Source organism: Carya illinoinensis, chromosome 13, assembly GCF_018687715.1.
Source record: "Carya illinoinensis cultivar Pawnee chromosome 13, C.illinoinensisPawnee_v1, whole genome shotgun sequence".
Lineage (NCBI taxonomy): Eukaryota > Viridiplantae > Streptophyta > Magnoliopsida > Fagales > Juglandaceae > Carya > Carya illinoinensis.
This window is the reverse complement of record NC_056764.1, coordinates 8,408,781-8,430,117: the sequence shown is the minus strand read 5'-3', so window position 1 is coordinate 8,430,117 and position 21,337 is coordinate 8,408,781. Positions and strand designations below refer to the sequence as shown.

General features: G+C 36.2%; 4 protein-coding genes across 8 annotated transcripts; 1 reads left to right on the top strand and 3 right to left on the bottom strand.

Moving 5' to 3' along the window:
• Positions 1–163: 163 nt before the first annotated feature.
• On the bottom strand, positions 164–4,226 carry LOC122290908 (putative receptor-like protein kinase At3g47110). Its single transcript, XM_043098587.1, has 3 exons — positions 1,535–4,226; positions 591–1,011; positions 164–501 (listed from the first exon to the last, which is right to left on the bottom strand). Exons 1-3 carry the CDS (start codon positions 4,224–4,226, stop codon positions 495–497), a joined length of 3,120 nt encoding a protein of 1,039 aa, XP_042954521.1. The 3' UTR covers positions 164–494.
• A 2,737-nt stretch (positions 4,227–6,963) lies between these two features.
• LOC122292419 (laccase-17-like) lies at positions 6,964–10,428 on the top strand. Its single transcript, XM_043100762.1, has 6 exons — positions 6,964–7,371; positions 7,486–7,637; positions 7,763–8,010; positions 8,615–8,743; positions 8,844–9,824; positions 10,026–10,428. Exons 1-6 carry the CDS (start codon positions 7,246–7,248, stop codon positions 10,154–10,156), a joined length of 1,767 nt encoding a protein of 588 aa, XP_042956696.1. The 5' UTR covers positions 6,964–7,245; the 3' UTR covers positions 10,157–10,428.
• Positions 10,429–11,188: 760 nt separating this feature from the next.
• LOC122292417 (zinc finger CCCH domain-containing protein 25) lies at positions 11,189–14,557 on the bottom strand. The gene is made up of 4 exons (XM_043100761.1): positions 14,316–14,557; positions 14,112–14,221; positions 13,814–14,001; positions 11,189–12,339 (listed from the first exon to the last, which is right to left on the bottom strand). The coding sequence occupies exons 1-4, from the start codon at positions 14,486–14,488 to the stop codon at positions 11,494–11,496; spliced, it is 1,317 nt and encodes a 438-aa protein (XP_042956695.1). The 5' UTR covers positions 14,489–14,557; the 3' UTR covers positions 11,189–11,493.
• A 1,580-nt stretch (positions 14,558–16,137) lies between these two features.
• Positions 16,138–21,066, bottom strand: LOC122292335 (disease resistance protein RUN1-like). 5 transcript variants are annotated; one of them, XM_043100633.1, is made up of 6 exons: positions 20,871–21,066; positions 20,204–20,726; positions 18,628–19,726; positions 18,019–18,300; positions 17,004–17,915; positions 16,138–16,903 (listed from the first exon to the last, which is right to left on the bottom strand). In XM_043100633.1, the coding sequence occupies exons 2-6, from the start codon at positions 20,701–20,703 to the stop codon at positions 16,388–16,390; spliced, it is 3,309 nt and encodes a 1,102-aa protein (XP_042956567.1). In that variant the 5' UTR covers positions 20,704–20,726; positions 20,871–21,066; the 3' UTR covers positions 16,138–16,387. The 5 variants fall into 5 exon arrangements, with proteins under 5 accessions (XP_042956567.1, XP_042956566.1, XP_042956565.1 ...); XM_043100632.1 differs by having other exon boundaries at positions 20,204–20,715; XM_043100631.1 differs by having other exon boundaries at positions 20,204–20,796; positions 20,871–21,065.
• Positions 21,067–21,337: the final 271 nt, after the last annotated feature.

Below are 21,337 nucleotides of genomic sequence, written 5' to 3'. Positions count from 1 at the left end.
CTCTCGGAGTGATATTGGCAATGGCTAAATAATTATTTAAGCACCAAAAAGCAAGTTCAGTCAATCAATGGATAATTGAGCTTGGCCATCTCGGTAAATATCAAGTTGATTGGCAGGATAAATTTGGGAAGAAATGAAAATTTGTACTTGGGAGAAAAAAAAAAAAAAAAAAAAGTGTCAATCAGGAGCATTTTTAGAGTCGTCTTTCTTTTTGAGAGATTGTAAGAAAGCGTTTCAACCCTTCAATATTTAAAAATATGCATGATTTTGTATGTCTAAATGATATTGTGGAAATTTTATTTGGAGAAAAAAGATATAAAATGTAGAAGGGAGAAAGCTGTTTACGTAGAAACAAATCCTGGAAAGGAAAGGAAATTAAAGAACAGTGAAAGTATCTTAACTTTGCTGCCTCTGTTTAATTTACAATATCACCAAGCGCGTATATAGTTGCTGCTTCATCAGGATATTCTGCTTCTAACGGCGCCAAGAGTACGTTATTTTCTGTAGATTAGACAAAGAACAGTGTTCTAACCCACTTGACTAGTAGAAAATGGAAAACTACCCACATTGACATTTTTCGGAAACTTTACCTGTTAACTGAGCTTTTCTCATGTCCATCATTTACGTTCTGGTCTGCGTTCCCTAGGAGTTTGTCTCTAATTGAAAGCAATTCCATTGCAGCTCTTCTCATGTCCATTCTGTCCTTTGGAGATTCTGCTGAACATGCAAGGCCAATCTGAAAGACCAATATCAAGCCTTCTGTCTGTTCACAGCTTGTCCAGTCACTATTGCATGTAACCAAATTCCTAGTTTCGCCTGCTTCGTTCAAAACTGATTGGTCCAGAATCTCCATCACTCGTCCCGGCAATGCCAATTTGACAAATTTGTGGAGGTTCAGGTCGTCTTTGAAAAGTTCATCTGTGGGTCTTCTTCCAGAGAACATCTCCAACAAGAGGATCCCAAAGCTGTACACATCTCCATTAGCTGACAACTGACCTCCCATTCCGTACTCTGCAAGAATTTAAAGAACTCTGACAAGCCTTCTGTATGGTTTGGAGAGTAAAATGAGAATTTTTGGTTTTAGATGGATGTTTAAAATATATTATTTTGATATTATCATTCTTTTGGAATTTAAAAAAGTTAAATTGAGATTTGAAAAAGATGAATTGTTTATTATATTTTGTATGAAAATTTGAGAAAGTTGTAATGATGAAATGAAAAATTTGGATGTGAGATGATAGAAACATTTGGAACTGACAAGGAAAGGAACAAGAGAAGGATGTCATAGAATGTTATTGACAAGTATTGCCTTAACTCACAGAAAGTTCACCTTATGGTGATTGTCATCACGAAAATAATGGGTGACAGAAACATTTTTTGGTGGGCTTCCTTGTTTTGATTATTGATGACTTCTTTTGCTCAATTTGTATAGAAGTAAATCAAATAGCATTAACAATATCCAACTGTTTTTGTTCTTTATTTCCTTTTTCCTTATCATTTGACAGTAAACAAATGAGAAATCATGAAACAGTACCTGGAGCAGCATACCCAACGGTTCCTTTAATCCCAGCTGAGCTTAATTGACTAGGAAAAGCATGCTTACTCGATTCTGAAAGGAGTCGTGCCAAACCAAAATCACTTATACGAGCAATCAACTCATCATCGAGAAGAATATTGCTTGGCTTTAAATCACAGTGAATAATAGGTATATGGCATTCATGATGAAGATAAAGTAAAGCAGAAGCCACATCTATTGCAATGTTTACTCTCTGAAGAAGGCTTAAATTTCTCAGCTGCTTGAGCCCATCTTCTGGATGCAACCACGTCTCCAAGTTCCCATTTGGCATGAACTCATATACTAAAGCTTTGAAATCTTGGCCCCCAAAGTCAATACTTGAGCAAGCAGTTAAAATATTAACTAGGTTCCGATGCCGGATGCTCCTTAAGGCTTGGCATTCAGCAATGAAACTTCTGGACGCTCCCTTCTTTTTTAGGTTGAGTACCTTGACTGCGACACTAACTTCATCGAGACCAAGCTTTCCTTTATAGACAGTACCAAAATTACCTGAACCAATCAAATTTATCTCAGAGAATCCATCGGTTGCATTGAGTAGCTCTTGATAAGAAATCTTTTGGTAGAAGTGCCCAATGGTATTGCCCAATGGTAGAAGTGGGAAGACATTTTTTATTGACTTTCTCAACCAGCACAGGGAAATCAAAGACAACACCACCACCGAGAAAGCAGGAATGCCTATTGCCAGAATCAACTTAAAACCCACATGATTTCTATGCTTATTGGAACATGCGTGCAATTGCAGCTCTTGGATCCCCCCACAAAGCCCACTATTGCCATATACTTCAATTGCAGTTGCATTTTTGAAGACCCCCTGTATGGGCACCTCTCCCTCAAGATTGTTGATAGACAGATTCAAGTTTGTCAACATGGAAAAACTAACCATATAGCTTGGAATTTGGCCAGTCAAGTTGTTGTGGGAAAGATCAAGATATTGAATACCCCTTAACTTACTTAAATCTGGAATGGTTCCTTCAAAGAAGTTCCCTTGCGCATAAAGTGCTTCCAATCCCAAACAGTCCCCTAATTCCGCGGGAATCTCTTTGGAAAATTTGTTGAATGAAACATCTAAGTAAACAAGAGTCTTCAAGTTTCCAACTTCTGGTGGCAAGCTTCCTGTCAAAGAGTTATGAGACACACTAAGGACTCGAGAAAGGGCTGGAAGACTAAGGAGTTTCTTGGGTATAGTGCCATTTAGTTTATTATGGAAAAGTTGTACATCTTGCAGGTAGCTACACATTCCAAGACTCGAGGGTATGCTTCCTTCCAAGCTGTTATTATACAAATAGAGCTCCAACAATTGAGTCATGTTGCCAAGAGAAGTCGGAATCTCCCCTGTCAAGTTGTTTTCACACAAGTACAAATTCCTCAAGTTGGAGAGCTCCCCAATTGAAGCTGGAATATTTCCCGTTAATAAATTCTGTTCCAGACCAAGTTGAGTTAGGCTAACTAGATTTGATACCTTCGTAGGTATGCTTCCCCCAATAAAATTCCCTCCTAACTCTAGCCATGTTATTTGGGTTGAGAAGTTTGTTATCGCATCAGGCAGCTCACCTCCAAGCCGGTTGTAGCTGATATCGAGTGTCTGTAACTGGCTGCAATTGGTCAAAGATCTAAGAAAACTCAAATCATCAATTGAATAATTGCCAAGAAGATTCCTGTTTGCATTAAGCCATGTAAGATTTCGTAGATTACCAAACTCCGTAGGTATATTTCCCGTAAAATAATTCGTAGGGATATCAATTTCTTGAAAACCTGAAGCATTGGACAAGGAAGCTGGAATGCTTCCCGTAAATTTGTTTCCTGCCATACCAAGCTTTTGAAGATTTGGAAGTGCAATGCCTAAGTCTGGCCTGAGGTCACCAGAAAAGTTGTTGAAAGCCAAGGAAATGATTTTGATTGATGAAAAATTGTAAAGGAAAGGTGGAAACACACCAAAAAGATTATTCTTGCCTACTTGAAAACTTCCCAAGCTTATCATCTGGGATAATGTATCTGGAATTTCTCCCTCCAAATTGTTATATGAAAACCAAAGCTGTTGGAGAGAAGACAGGTTTCCCAGAGAAGGTGGGAACTTTCCACTTAACTGGTTTTTGGCAAGATATAGATTCTTGAGTTTGGACAAAGAGCCAAGTTCAGAAGGTATTTGTTGCACTAGATGGTTGTACTGGAGACCAAGATACATAAGGTTGGAACAGTAAGACAGATTGACAGGAATTTGTCCTTCCAATGAGTTATAACTCAGGTTTAAACCCTGAAGCCTGATCAAGTGACCAACTTCCGCGGGGATTCGACCATAGAAGGAGTTAATTGCAAGGTTGAGGGATCGAAGGAAAGAAAGATTTCCAATGTATGGTGATATGGTGCCAACCAATTTCTTGTCTTTTAGGTCCAAATCAATGACTCTTTGGTGTTTGTTGCCACAAGTGACCCCAAGCCAGTGGCAGAAATGGAAAGACTCATTCCAAGCAGCCAGGACACGGAGGGGGTCCTCTATGTGGAACTTGAATTCGAGCAGTGCAAGTTTGTCAGTCTCGTTTGAAAAAGTGGTAGCCGTGGAAACTTTTGGAATTGACAAGGAAAGGAACAAGAGAATGATTTCACAGAAGGTTATTGACAAGTATTGCCTTAAACTCATAATAGAACGCCCCATGTAGGAGGAAGAAAGTTGCTCCCACAAAGTGAAGCTGAAGTGGGCAGAGAACTCTTTGTATATCTATATGTTGGGGTGTGTGCCTATATATATATATATATATATAGGGAACAAATTACCTAACAACATTTTGGTGGAACTTCTCTTATATTTTTAATTGATTAGTGTTGGCCATTTTTAATCTTCACCCTATTGATTATCACGATATACGTATAAGATTTAAGGTATATTGCAAACTTTCTATCTTTATCTGATGTCGTTAAATTAGTTTGAGTTTTAACTCGAGATTACCTTGCTTCTGTTCTGAATCCCATAACAGGTCTATCATTTAGTGCACTATTATGGCAGAAATGAATATATATATATATATATATATATATATATATATATGATGATGGTGACATAAGAAACAGAAGTAGAAAACAGTACTCTTCATGCAGATAAAAGAGAAGCGCAATATGCAGGAAATTTGTTTTGCCCAAGAAATCTTTAGAACAAGCACATCAGTAGGAAAACATCACTACCATTAGGAAATAAATCTGTTTTGAGTTTCAAAAGCAAGGATAATTTCCAGAAAAGAAAGTGCCTATTAGGTAATTAATTAATTCTCGCGCGATACCATTTTAGTGGTTCATGCATGCTTATGAATGACATCTATTATCTGATGAAATAATGCAAGATAATCCACTTAATATTTTTGTTTCTTTTTCTCTTGGTACTCACGCAACTGCACATTATATTATATGCATGGCTTTTGAATTCGTTGAAATGGTTTGGAGTCTTAATTTAGAAGCAATATTCACCTTTTAATATTACATATTATATATATTGCTTTGATCACTAACGCCGGTCTGCAATTATCTGATCTATTGTTAATTTCAAGTTCCTTTTACCTCTTCTCTTCATGACTTGGTGATAGAGATTTCACTTTCTTCCATTGATCATGTTGAACGTGACAGAAAATAACAATCAAGTACAATATTAATTTTAGGTAATCCAAAATCAAGGCTCTTCGACTTTTTCTCTTCATAATCATCAATTACTTCTACTTTTAATATGAGTACTCCAAATTGGTGTGTCGTCATAAATATGTTTATATATCTTCATGATCACGACCAGGTCACATGCACCCTGTTTGTATTAATCGTGTGCTCGTCTCATGATCTCACATCCATTATTGTCTCACTGAAAATGATATAACGATCGAGTAAAGTCAAATTAGAAGATAGAGATCATGAATTAGTATATATTAGATGATGATCATTAAGTCTATGAAAATTACTCACACGACATTTAATTAAATACCGACCCTTGATTTCGATCTGCTTGAAATGGTTTAAGATTGACCATAGAAAAAGTCTCAAAATAATATTACTAATTCCATTAAATCCCCAGAATTAGATCATAACTGACCCAGTCCAAAGGTACGTGTACACACACACACACACACACATATATATATATATGAAGAATGCTACACATCATTCCACATCACACACTTTACATATTTTAATATTATTTTTTATTTTTATTATTTTTTATTTTATTTTATTCTTGTTAAACTAATTGAGTTGTTCTACTTATCATCCTTACACTACATATTTGTTATATGTATATATATAACTACATACTTCACCTTCTTCTCTTAATTTCTCTCCTAGTTTGATCATCAATACCATCATTAATCCTGTGACTATTTCGAGGAAAATAATGCATCATTCCTGAGCTTACTCATAACTTTCTAATTAACCTTAATGATGTGATCATCTCATCTTTAAGTGAAACTCAAGTTTCAAATCAGCTCTCATCCAGACATATCGTTTATGATTGGTGTTATAATCATTTGACTGAAGATATGATCAAGACAATATTATAAGCTTGAGCAATTGCCTATCATGATCACCATGCTCATTTTTGTCTATTTGTTGAAGGTAGAGAGGCTGCACGATAAAGGAGGCCGCCGTAGGTGGGTGCAACCCAGGGCAAGACGTTCAAAACTTCAATGTTGTTAAGATTGCAAGAAACTTCAAAATCAAATACCATGCATCTGTATTTTTCCGCACCTACTCAGTTTTTAGCTGTCCTTTTCTAGAAGTTCGCTTTTATTTTTGCATGCTTGAAAGAGATCGAGAAGCATCATAGTCGTTGAGGTTTCTTAACTATGCATCTAATATTATCAGTCAGACGTCGATCTCATGTCCGATCCTCGTGAAAACAGATTAAAAAATGCCATGCATCTGGTGAGAATATCTGGTTTTCTTACATATTAAGAATATCTGGTGAGAAAGCTACGTGATAACAATTTCATTTAAAGCTTCAAGCTTGGTGAAAACTTCATTTCAAACTGTGAAAATATAAAAGCCTGATCAAGATGTTATTTTATACAAAGGAAAAAGAAAAAAAATTATCTAAAATTACTACATATTTTACAACAAAAGTCTTACAAATTTCAAGTTATTGGTGACACTGTAATAAATATTAATTTTGTATTAACTTTTGAATTCTAATTTTTAATTGGTGATTAATCGAAATATAAAGTTTATGTAAAAGATAAAACTTGTAATACTTTTAACATTACTCAACAGAAGGCTAGGAGCCTCTCTTTCCCTCATGATCGTGTCATCATCAGTACAGCTTGTTGCTCACCATGGCTTGGCAGCAGGATCAAAATCACTAATTTTTTCTGAATTTTGACAAGAACCACATTACAGGGATGTTATTTTATTGGAAGGAAAAGTTTTGACTTGTATAGAAAGGCCGAGGTCAAAAGGAAATTGATTGTCTTTGAAACCACTCTAAAGCTGTTCTAACAACTGGCCTTCCTAATATAGCATTGATTCTGATTCTGATCTTCTGTCAAACTTTGCCAACTTAGCCTAATTCCCATAACCTACTCGACCAAACCTTTTCTCCCACCTGCATATAAAATCACCCCCAGGATAGCTTCGAGGAATACACGCTTGCTCCAGTGCCTTGCTTATATAATTTGCACAAGAAAAGCACACTCAAGGCGCATACAATGGGTGTTTCTCTTCTTTCATCGCCAGCAATATTTCCGGGAGTACTCTTTCTTTTCTCATTCACTACGTTGTGTCTCGTTCCTGAGATTGCACTTGCTGGCATAACCAGGCACTACAAGTTTGATGTATGTGCTCCATGCATGCCTCAGCTAGCGTCTAACATGTTACATATATATACAGAAAGCTTGCACCAGCTGATTTTTGTTTCTTTTAACAGTACTTTCTGGATTATTTTGCAGATCAAACTGCAAAATGTGACGCGACTGTGCCACACAAAGAGCATTGTGACAGTAAACGGGCAATTTCCCGGGCCGCGCATTGTAGCTAGGGAGGGTGACCAACTTCTTATCAAAGTGGTTAATCATGTCCAGAACAATATCTCCATCCACTGGTAATTAATACAGTTCCATGCATGCTTATATATATATACACCAGTTGGTACGTACGTACGAGTGATATGATCTAAATGCATGTGATTTATATATATGGTAAAATATAATTAATTCTTTGAAACAGGCATGGCATTCGACAGCTTCAAACAGGGTGGGCGGATGGTCCAGCATATGTAACTCAGTGTCCCATTCAAACTAGCCAGAGCTACGTGTACAACTTCACCATTGTAGGCCAGAGAGGCACTCTTTTCTGGCATGCCCACATCTCGTGGCTTAGGTCAACTGTATATGGTCCTCTAATCATACTTCCAAAGCGTGGCGTTCCTTTCCCATTTGCCAAACCCTACAAGGAATTAGTTCCAATCATCTTCGGTAACTTAATTATAAGCGATCTCAAATTTAGTACTTACACGTGCATTACTTATAAACTTATTAATTATTCTGCGATTCTGCGCTCTAATCTTTCTCTTAACTAGTCGATCGTAAACTTACATGATATATGCACAAAAATAGTTACAATTTATTTGGAAGAATATATGCTTTAGTCATAAAAATCTCACAAAAATAAATCTACAAAGTATTGATGTGGTACATACGTTATAAAACTATTTTTATTGTAAATTAATAAATCTAACGTATCATATGAAACCATGTCAGTTTATAAATTTACTTCTGTGAGATTTTATTTATTTTATAGTTGTAACATTATTTTTGGAATAAAGAGCACTTACGTAACTAAATTAGCATACGGCCTTGAGTCATTATATATACATAGTAAATAGAGTTTTTGAAAGAGTTTCGATTATAATATATATTTTGATCTCCAAATTCTGATCGAGTAATTTATCTTCTACTCCTAATTACTTAATTTCCTTAATTAATTTGTTTCTATGTATATAAACGATGAGAAATCTTATTAATTTTGTGGTCCAAGCAAGAGCTATAATTAATATTGGATATTAATGTATCATTTCAGGAGAATGGTGGAACGTAGATCCTGAGGCAGTAATTAACCAAGCCATGCAAACGGGAGGCGGTCCAAATGTCTCTGATGCGTATACCATTAATGGACTTCCAGGGCCACTCTATAACTGTTCTGCCAAAGGTGTCAAATGCTTTATATATTGTCAATGTTGCACTTTCAAGAAAATAGGGCGTTATATCATTCTAATAGATTCAATATTTTGATTTCATGTAAATGACAGACACATTCAAGCTGAAAGTAAAGCCCGGGAAGACTTACCTTCTCCGATTGATCAATGCTGCACTCAACGACGAGCTCTTCTTCAGTATTTCAAATCACACGCTCACAGTTGTCGAAGCTGATGCTATCTACGTTAAACCTTTTGAGACTAACATAGTTCTCATAGCCCCGGGACAGACCACGAATCTTCTTCTAAAGACCAAAGCAGACTTCCCCAATGCCACATTTTTCATGACTGCTAGACCATATGTGACTGGCCTAGGCACTTTTGACAACTCCACTGTTGCCGGAATACTAGAATATGAATTTCCAACCAAAACCCTTCGTGATTTAGCTGCTAATTCTATTCGAAAGCTTCCGCTTTTCAAACCTGTTCTTCCTCCTCTCAATGACACGTCCTTTGCAACAAATTTTACGAACAGACTTCGTAGCTTGGCAAGTGCTCAATTCCCTGCAAATGTCCCTCAAAAAGTTGATAGGCGTTTTTTCTTCACGGTAGGCCTTGGAACAAGCCCCTGCCAACATAACCAGACCTGCCAAGGTCCTAATGGAACAAGGTTTGCTGCTTCTGTTAACAACATATCCTTTGCACTCCCAACCACTGCCCTCCTCCAGTCTCACTTCTTTGGGAAATCAAAGGGTGTTTACACCTCTGACTTTCCAATCAGTCCCATTTTTCCCTTTAATTATACGGGTACCCCACCAAACAACACTATGGTACTGAGCAATGAGACAAAGCTGGTAGTCTTGGCTTTTAACACTAGTGTGGAGCTTGTGATGCAGGACACAAGCATTCTTGGTGCTGAAAGTCACCCCCTCCACCTGCATGGCTTTAATTTCTTTGTTGTTGGGCAAGGTTTTGGAAACTTTGATCCTAATAAAGACCCGGAAAAGTTCAATCTTGTTGATCCTACTGAAAGAAACACGGTTGGTGTTCCCTCAGGGGGTTGGGTGGCTATCCGTTTTCTGGCAGATAACCCAGGTGAGCAGGAAGAACACCATAATATTATGATACGGTTAATTAAGTTCATTCCATCTGTTTATGATAAACAATTAATCTATCATATTCAACTAATATTAGTGCTGTTATTAAATGTTTTATCATTAATTTGCATCAACATGCCATTAAATTCTGCCTAATTTGAGACGATGACGACCGCATGCAACAATTACGTGGCAACAGGGGTTTGGTTCATGCATTGCCACCTGGAGATCCACACAAGCTGGGGTTTAAGGATGGGTTGGTTGGTCTTAGATGGAAAGCTTCCAAATCAGAAGCTGCTTCCTCCACCGGCAGATCTTCCAAAGTGTTGACCTTTGACAGACTTCTTCATTCTCTCCTATCAGAAATTGTACCGAAGTTTTTATATCTTCATAACCCATTTGAAACTGTTTGGCCCTTCTTTAGCATTTGAACAATATTTATTCTGTTTATCCATGGCATGTGGAGGAGCTAGGAAAAGATTCAAAGAGTGGATCACAGTTTTTTGTAACATTTCGGATTCTCAATGTTAATGCGAAAAGATCACCTTGATAACAACATTGTTAAAGTAAGTTAAAGTACCATATTTTTGGCTCCCTGACTATATCATGTGTAGCATTCTCTCTTCCAAACCACTACTCTCATGTGGGCATGCAACCCTGTTGTTACGTGGACTTGGCCACGAGTAATAGTCATCTGTTCTGTTGGAACCCCAATAAGTAAATAGAAATCATATTTGCAATATGAAATGGACAAACACCACGCACTCATTATAAAAAAAATGAATAAATATAAATTTTACATTAAAATTTTATTTTTTTAATTATAAATTCTACTCTTTTTTAAAAATAATATATAATATTTATATAATTTATGACTATATCTAATATTACTCGTTTTATTATTGGCAGAACCCTTCTTTGACGTATAATTTTTCTTTAAGAGTAATGCCCATAATATCCATCTCGAGTCTCAAAATAACCAAGCACGTCTGTACTCATGTCAATGGGCTGTGCATGGTGCAGAACAGCACTAGTCTAGACTCTATTTAACGTAATTACCTCGTTTTTATTTCACAAATTAATCTTAAATTTCGGTTAAATTCAGAGTATATTTAAATATGGCAGTCTGTAAGCCTGCAACATCTGATATCATTGAAGTGAGACTAATTGGATTCCGGTCATAAGACAGGTGCTAAAGAACTAGGATCCAACATAAATTGGTTCCTCTGACCCAGCTAAGTTTTCCACCCAGCCTGATCCAGGCTAATGCATCATCTTTACGCAAAAGTATTTTGTAAACAAATACCATACGCATTTAAACCAACTGAAGAAAATAGGGACACGTACAAAACCTACTGAAAATGGTGACAAATGAAATCTTCATCATTAGAGGATTGCAATAACTCCACAATTAATCAAACATTCCAAGTCCACTTGGCAGAAAGGTAAAAATGTCCATAACTATGAACATTACCTGTCGAGGTGCTAGCTACACCTGCCAGCCACGCGCGGCAGAGGGAAACAACGCAGACAAAGTACAAAATAGACCTCAGCCAAACCTCAAGAATTAGAATCACAGCATTAGATTGTACACGGAAATAATCCCGTTGCACAGAGAATAGTGATACCAAAAAGAGTTTATCCCCGTTGTCATTTAATGAATATCCCTATCTATCTGATCTATGCCGGCTGTATTCTTCTCTACCTCTCTTAGGATGGGATGCCGAATCCCTATTCAAATCCCTACCTTTATCTCGTTTTTCTCCTAGATAGGGATCTGACTCATGCTTTCTCGGTTTCTTTTCTTCCCTTCTATCTTCTCTTGACTTCGGCCCAAATTCATCATCACCATGCCTTCTCAATTTCTTTTCTTCAATTCCATCTTCTCTCAACTTTGGCGTAAATTCATCACCATCACGCCTTCTTGATCTCTTTTCTTCCCTTCCACCTCCTCCTGACTTCAGCTCCAAGTCACCAGTGTCTTGCAGCCTTAATCTCTTTTCTTCTCTTGCATCCTCTCTTGACTTCGGTTCAAATTCATCCCCATCATGCCTTCTCAATCTCTTTTCTTCCCTCCAATCACGAGCTTCTCTCGAGTTTGGCTGAAACCCGTTGTCATCATGTCCTCTTGATTTTCTTTCTTCCCTCCTAAGGTCTCTTGACTTCAACTCAAATTCACTATCGTTGTGCCTTCCCGGTCTCTTACCCTGCCTCCTATCATGATCTTCTCTCAACTTTGGCTCCAACTCCTCATCATCATGCCTTCTCAGTCTGTTTTCCTCCCTCCTATCACTTTGCCTGGGGTTGCTCTCTAAGGGCCTCTCCTTGGCCTTTGATCTAGACCGTGAATCCTTATCATCCCGTCTAAAACCATCTTGAATCATAGGCTCCCGAACAGGACTTGATGGATTGTTGTCTGATCGTTTCTCGCCCCATTTCGGACCCTCAAACTTGTCATGTCCCCATCTTGAACTTGCTGCATTCTCAGGACCCCAACCTGTGTTTGCTGCTCTCTGGGAATAGAAAGAACAAAGCACATATGAACAACAAACATGGCAAGAATGTAAAAATAAGCTTAGCAGGATTGGTTCTGCACAGAATCCTCACTTCAAAATGTATTAAAATGCAAGAAAACCAACCCCCTACCCTAAAAAGGTGCTCATGCATCATTCATCTAGACTTTGCATGGAAAACAATGAATCTAGAAATCAGCAAATTTCTGAGCAAGCTGAGACTTAGACCAGTTACAATTCACTGAAATGTGTGATGCACTCCTGGTTTAGGTATGCACGCATGCATATATACATTTATATATATCCCATTATTACGTAGTCTCCTTCGGGTATTATTCTTGCCCCTAGTCTCAAACCAAGTCTAACCATTAATTAATTCGAGCATCCTAACCCCATTCCCAAACCACTCGTAATGTTCCTCATATTTTGGTGGAGAAATTAAATGCATCAGTTTTTGGATCAACCACAAAACAAAAATGATTTACATTAATAAATTATTAGAGTGCTACAAACACAAAAATATTTCACAAAAATAAACTCACAAATTGGCGTGGTTTCACATAATCTATTAGATCTACTTTATAATAAAAGTAACTTTACAATCTGACATATCACATCAAACCACATCAGTTTTTGAGTTTACTTTTGCGTAATCATTTTATGACTAAAGCATTTCTCAAATTATTATGGCTGTCCCTACATAAGTACAGGCCCTCTCTTTGACAACCAACATGTTAGCAATCATATAAAACCAGGAACACAAACACAATGGAGAAGGGAAAAGATTATCTACCCCAGTATCATCCAGATTATTCACAAATAAAAAAAAAAAAAAAACAGCATCCACAGAATCCAATATCTCATTCAGTCAACAAGCATGTAATGCAAAAGATATATATATTTTTTTTTTATAAGTAAACAATGGTATTAATAAGAATAATATTTTTTTTTATAAGTAAACAATTGTATTAATAAGAATAGGCATAGCCCAAGTACACAAGAGGGTATACAAAAGGTAACACCTATTTAGGAATGTAATGCACAAGATATGATCCTGATATATACGACAACTCACGCATTAACAACTTTTGAAATACCAAAAATTGCCTTTTAGAACTAGAAGATTAATGTTCCACCGTAACATCTATTGTTCATATTACCAATTCGCCCCATAAAAGTACAGTTTAGCTAAATCTATCCAGGACAATCAGCTACATTTAGAGATGACATGAGGTGAGGGTTTGGCACCAATTCCATAGCTCAATGGAACAATATCTAGTAATATCCCCCAAGTTACTTTCATCGAGAATATAAGATCATATGTGTAACTTTATATGTACCTTTATAACAAACTAACAATAAAAAGACAAAAATACTCCATTAAAACAATCAAAACCATCTCTAGATTTCAAAGATGAACATCGAACCATGGAACTACTTTGATATCCTTCTCTAAAACTTCGAAGGAATGTACCTGTTCGTCGTGAGAAAATTTGCATCCGGCTCCACGAGTACAGTCGCCTCTTTGAAAAGCACGGCACACACCTCGCTCCTCCCTCTTCTTCCGCTCGGTCTCCTCGTCTTCTTCCTCTTTCTTTTTATATTTGCTAACATGATCAACCCTAATAATTCGGCCTAATATCTGTGCTCCGTTTAAATTATCTAAGAAAGCAAAAAAAAAAAAAAGATATTAAGCTAATATTGAGCCAGGTAATTTCTTCTCACAATCTCCAAAGAATGAAAAAAGAAGAGACAAAGAGAGACAAACCAACCTACAGCAAGATTAGTACTTCTCTGGTCCTCATACGCAATAAATGCAAAGCCTTTGGATTTACCAGTGCCTTTGTCTCTAACAAGGTTGACATCAACAATCTCCCCGTACCTGAAAATCATTAAGGTAGTTCCAAATGTTCTTGAGGAACTGAAGGATTCCAGATTCCAAAATTCAAACCAAAAAGATTTAACAAGGGACTTACTGGGCGAAAACGGCGAGGAGATCGCCTTCAGTGAGATCGAAGGGAATGCCACCGGCGAAGACATAAGCTGATTCTTTGTACTTGGCGTGCCATGATGCTTCTTCGGATATCCCTAACTCCGCTTCTTTCGAATTGATCTTCTGAAGGCGTTTAACTAGGGTTAACGGGTTCATCGCTTGCTTTGATCGATGCTGCTCGGCTCGCTAGTCTCTCAAATTTCCCCAATTATTCAAAAAGATCTGCTTTTGGGTCTTTAAAAAAATGAAAGGGTTTGGTGTCATTTGCAGCCCTACAACTTGGGCTTGCCTAATTGAAGCCCATCAAACAAGGCCCAAGAAGAATCTGATTATAACAAATTGTGTGTACAAAATACTTCAATTAAAAAAATATATATATCTTCTATATATAAAAAGTATGTATGAAACGAAAAATCTTGTTTTAACGGTTTTTCTTATTTTTTTGTTAAAGTTAACACCGTTTATTTTAACGGTTTGGCACATAAAATGAAGACATAAATGTTGAGAGAGATAGCATTCAATGTTATTATATAATTTATTAATCTCAATAATTATAATACTTAATAGTTTATATAATAATAAGTAATTAAATATTAGTTATTATATTTTTCTCTTTCTCCTTAACATATACACGTGTATTAGGTGCATAAGACGTGAATCCTTAAATATAATATACGTATATTATACGTTTCATTAACTCAGATTATTGAGTATTCCAAATTTAAAAATCTCATATAATATATAATACAAGTGTGTTTAATCAAAGTGTTTTTTTTTTCCATGGTAGTAGGACGTAGCTTCCGTTAAGTCATATTCCATACGTGAGTTTGGTATGATAGGCACGTGACAAAGGCCGTGATCCTTGAACTAATCAAGAAAGAGTAAATTTGACCAACAATTTCAAAATATATTTTATGATTTATATATATGCTATATATAGAAAATATTATACCACAAACTTTATAAAAAGATTATGTTTTAACTTTATGTTGTCCCTGATCGACTCAAACAACAGAAAAATAAGAATTTCAATGTTGTCTCTATTGATTGTCTACAGGATGACATAAATAGATGAATTATAATACAAATATCAAACGACACATATTTTGAACTATCGTTTGTGTTAGACTTTTATTAAATTTTTCGTATACATCTTTGCTAAAATTATAGATGTTATAAACATGTATTGAATTATATGATATTTTGAACTAATTTTTTTATTTTCTCCAATATGCCTTAAATTATTAAGTGACATTAATAATTTTTATAAAATATATATTATTTTTTACAAATAATCATTTCATAAAATTAAACAAACGTGCTTTGCACGTTACTCCCACCTAGTATATATATATATCTATTTATAAGCTCAATTATTTTCAAACTCAACATATCGCTAACCTTTTAAATCAACTAAAATGACAATAAAATTTCATGATAAATAATAATTTTTTAACCGAAATTCAAATTTTATAAAAACCACGTTTCAATTAATTAAAATAAATTATACAAATGCTACTTAATATCATTATAAATGTTAGGGGTGAAAAGTGAAAACCAACCCCTTTCTGCGTAATTTTTGAGCCAAATTGATGCCGACTTATGAGAGAAAATGAAGAGAAGTAACCAATCATACTAGTCAATAAGGAAGAGAAACATCGGTCATATCAACTCTGGTAGTTCATGGTCGATTCTCAATCTCCCTAGCAGCAATACTCGTCCATGGCAGAGGGAAGAGAAACTGAGAAGTGAATTGGGAAAGAAGAAAGGAGGGAAAAAGACGATATAATTTCGAAACAAAGCTATTTAGTTTCAAATCAAATGGCGTTGTTCCACTTATATTTTTTTTCATTCGTTATGGATAAAACGATATTGTTTGATTTAATACCAAACCCATACAATGATGTTTATGAATAAATATATGTCAAACCATAAAATAAATAAATAAACTGAAAGGATACTCATCCACTGGAGAATGAATTGTACAGATTTACGGGTAGATCCCACTTTTTATAAGGAGCTCTAAACTTATATTTATTATTACTCTATTCAACATCACTGAAACCTTCCTCCATGGCAAGCACCATCTTTACGAGTATCTGAATCAACCTGTTGGACCTTACTTCCAGATTCATCTTCTGCAATTGGCTCATCAACAATTAGATGAATTCCACACTTCTGCACTTCAACTGCCCTCCATGGTTCGATGGAAACCTCCATTTCGTCTCCACTTTTCATGTCCAATTTATTTCTTAGAAGTGGTGCATGGTATACAAAGAAATGATCTTCACAAGTTAAAGCAATGCCACTCAATGTTTTCCAATCGGTGTATCTGAAGCCTCTAGTTCTGTTATAGATTTTCATATGACAGCCAGTAGCACTTTCCCTTTCGGGTTCTTCCTTTGCTGCATAAACAGCGCAAACCAGCAAGCCCCGGATTTCACCCTTTGAAAGTGAAGGTACATGAAAGGATATGGAAGATCCAATGTTTTGATAGTTGAACCAATCTGGAACCTCACTTCCAGGGAGGAAAATGGCACCACACCGATCGGTATGCTTGGTCGATGGACACTGATTCAAGAGAGAAACTCACATCACAAGATGAGAGAGAGAGAGAGAGAGAGAGAGAGAGAGAGAGAGAGAGAGAGAGAGAGAGAGAGAGAGAGCCAACCTGGAGAAGACTGTTCCTAAAATCATAGGCCATATTGTTGCATCCTTCCATGTGAATGACTGATGAAGTTTCGAAACTCTCCAAGCCTTCAATCTCGACCAGTTTGTGGCAATTTCTAAGGAAAAAAAATCGTCTACTTTCCACGTTTGACAAAAGGGAGAGTCTTTCTACTGATGTGCATTCATTTGCATATACCACCCTTACATTTGTGGGGAGTCCTGAAATTGATTGAAGAGTCGAGCATTCATTCAAATACAGATATTGTACTTTTGGAAGCTGACTGATGCAATAAGGTAGGTTACGCAAATCATTTCCTGATAAATCCAAATCTCGGAGAAAAAATAAACTCCCAAGGTTAACGGGAAATCCATCTTCAGACAAATTGCACTGCCTGAGAACTAGTCTTTGCAGAAAGGATAATCCAGAAATAGAAGCTGGCAACAAACTTGCACAGATCGAGCTTTTCGGTGACATCCACAATGAAAAACATGAGAACCAAGAATTTGAGGGTTCTCCTTCACATGCAGATAATGATACAGTTTTTAGATTCTTCAGAAGACCAACAGAGGATGGTAATTGCTTAATAGCAGTTCCATCTGCAATTAGCTCTCTTAATGCAATCATATTCCCCAGTTGCTCGGGTAACTTGTCAAGTTTTAAGCAACCAGTCAAGTTAAGGGTTTCAAGAGATACCAAGTTAGGAATGCTTCTCGGAAGATTCTTTAGATTCTTGCATCCTTCTAAATTCAGCAAAACAAGTCTTTCCAAATGTCCAATGGACTCATGAACCTCATCCAAGCTTGTGCAGCCTTCAAATATCAACATCTCTAGATGTGGGACTTGTATGAAGCATGGTGATTTGGTAAGATTTTTGGAATAGCTGAGATTAAGGATTTTCAACTTCTGAAGTATCTGTGAAACAAAATTATACGTTTGTAAATTTACAGAAAAAAAGGGGAAAAAAAAAAAGCTATTGAAAAGGAATAAAATATACATATAGTAAGAGTTGTCATACTCTATTTTCCTTCCAGACTTGTTTAATGCTGCTATGCTGCATGTCCAGCACAACAAGGTTCTCTAGATGAATTTTTGAAGGTAGATATTTCAGAGGACACTGATTCCACTGAAGCCATCTTAGTTCTTTGGAAATATTCTCGAAACATCCTTCGAGATTTAAAATTACATTATTGATCTGGAGCAACATCAAATTCTTCATGTTGGCAAATGCCTCTGTTTTCAAATGTAAATCTTCGAGTATGGGCGGATTTAGGGCAAGACCCTTCACTGCATCCGATCCCTAACAAAACAGAAAGTTGGATTTGCAACACATATCTTCAACTTGTTTAAAGCTAGAACATCTTTAAATTGCAGTACTAAATTTCCTCAGCATATGTAACCAAAGAAAAACACTAGAGTGATTTGGACAGTATTAGAATTCCTTAAAACTTTGTGAAATGGTGGATGTTTACTTGATTTTAAGAAACTCTGGATTTAAGATCATGTCAATGTGTTGATAAATCATATAGGCAATGATGCATGCTTGACAAAAAGACAATAATCTTAAACATAACTGCATAACAAAGATATGCATGCATGGTTATGCATAAGTCCAAATGACTCTTACCTTATGTTGAGTTAGCACTTTTAACACATCATCGTGAAACCACAACCTACAACTTTTCTCTACATAACCTTGTGATCTTTCTCGAACAATCTCCCTTCCCATATCTCGAGTAAGATCATGCATTCTCAACTTATGTTTGAGATCAATTGTCACAAGAGACCTCTGAACGAGAATGCTCATACCAATATCTGGAAAGAGATCACACCCATGGAGAATTTTGTTGACATATTCTTTATCCATACCAATAAAGAAACATGCAATATCAAGGAATATATCCATCGTTTTAACATCTAGTGAATCAAAGCTTATTCTAAGTATCTTTTGAATCCTGTTGTGCGGGACTCTTTGTAATTTCTCCAATTCACTTGTCCATTCTCTAATGCTTCTTCTCTTTAGAAAAGATCCCAAAACCTCAAGAGCTAATGGGAGTCCCCCCGCGTATTTCACTGCTCTATCTGAAAGTTCTGAATAACTTCCTCTTGGATGGGCCATCTCAAAGGCATACCAACTGAAAAGTTGAAGAGATTCTGATGGATTCAAATTTCCCACCTTATATTTTTCATCCACTTTTAGTTGAGTTAGCAAATGTTCATCTCTTGTGGTTAAAATCAATCTACTTCCCAGACCAAACCCCTTGAAGTTTCCAACTAATTTGTGTACTTGGTCCAAGTCATCTACATCATCAAGAACAACAAGAATTCTTTTACCGTGAATTTTTTCCTGAATCAATCTGATTCCTCCATCAACACTGTCAATCTTCAAATTCTTCATTTTCAAGATATTAGAAAGAAGCTGTTCCTGCAAGTGAACTATACCATCACAACTTTTTGATTTTTCTTTAATGTCTGAGAGATAACTGCTAGCTTTAAATCTATCATATATTTCGTTATAGACAGCTTTTGCTATAGTTGTTTTCCCTGCACCACCCATTCCATAGATGCCCACAGCACGAACATCATTTGCTCCCAGATTTATTAAAGTTTTCACCACTTGAACACGAGAGTTTACTCCTACCAGGTGTTTAGCAACAAATAAGTCAACGGGCTTTACTTTATTGGAAACATCTTCAACAATCTTTTCAATGAAGTTTGCTTCATACCTGATTTTTGTATCAATAAAAATATTAGTCATAGGTACCAAAAATATGTTAGCTTCTCAGTCTTTTGGGGCTAATATCTCATGGAAAGCAAATAAGGCAATTAAGTCATATTAAGAATTAGAAATATCATTTAAATATGTTTCTGTATAATTTCTTGTCCTACACCCCTTGGCATGGCATAAAACCTTTTTCCTTTTCTTTTTTTTTTTTTTTTGGCGCCCTTTTCCTGAATAAAGCCATTAACTGTGTTTGAGATGGAAGTAAGACTCCATTATCATTTCTTTCATGTTTATGATATTTTATAAATTATGATTCATCTAAAAGGTCATCCAAGACTAGATAATAAATGTTGTCAATCCATTTTCAGCTCAACCTAATATTTATAAAATAAAACTTGCATCTGATATCTTTTGAAGTAAAGTATGAAGCAAACTGAAAAATGCATGTAAAAAGCCTAAGAGACCCTAGCAAGAGTACCCATTTGCAACACTCAAGAGATCCCAACCAGAACAGTTTGCAGCTTCAGTAAGAGCTGCTCTCCACCTCTTCACCCTTTCCATATCCATCCGAAATCGTTCTTCATGCCTGATGAATGCCTCGGCAAAAGTTCCTGTCTGTTTTCGAACATCCGAAGGATCTACATTATAAAATATCGGAACAAGAGTGTGGCCTGTGGTGTTCTGACATTTCACGATCTCCACAAGCTCGTCAAGGCACCACCTAGAAGAGGCATAGTCTTTAGAGAAAACAACGATGGAAATCTTCGATCCACGAATTGCGTTGAGTAATCCAGAAGAGATGTTCTCCCCTCTTCGAAGCCCATCGTCATCCCGGAACGTGTGAATCCCGGCTTGCACCAAGGCAGAGTAAAGGTGATCAGTGAAGTTCTTGCGAGTTTCTTCACCTCTAAAACTCAGGAACACGTCATGATCCCAATGAGTTTTAGAAGCCGATGGAAGGGTACTTTGAGCAACCATGGAAAACGCGAGCTTGTTGTGGTTTAGTTTGACCAAACAAACAAGGAGACAAGTCACAAATCGATAGTAGATCGAGCCTGAAATCAATTTTTTCTTGAGCAAAAAGGAAACATCTTTCAAGACAGAATTTATGGCAAAACATAACAGATCTGGTCGGATTTACGTACCTAGCCAATGAACTTGAATCTGATATAAGTAAAATAGCAAAATTCAATTTCCTTCTAACAGCTGAAGCGGCACAGCACGGAGTTGTTGTACACAGATGCCATGGATGAAAAAGATGCTTAAAGATTACGGGTTATCTCAAGATATTATGACTATCTATTGTGACAATTTTAGTACTACTAGTATCTCAAATAATCATGTTTAACATTTAAGGACCAAGCATATCGTTTCATTAGAGACTTGGCTGAGTCTAAAATAGTTTCTTTGGGTCATGTGGCTATTGAGCATGAACGAGCTGATTTGTTTGTTAAACCTTTAGATTAGGTTTTGCTTGATCACTGAGAATTATTAGATGAGAATTTTGAGTTTTAAGATTAAATATTAAAATATTATATTTTAATACTATTATTATTTTGAAATTTGAAAAAGTTAAGAAAAAGTTAAACTGTTTATTAAATTTTTTATGAGA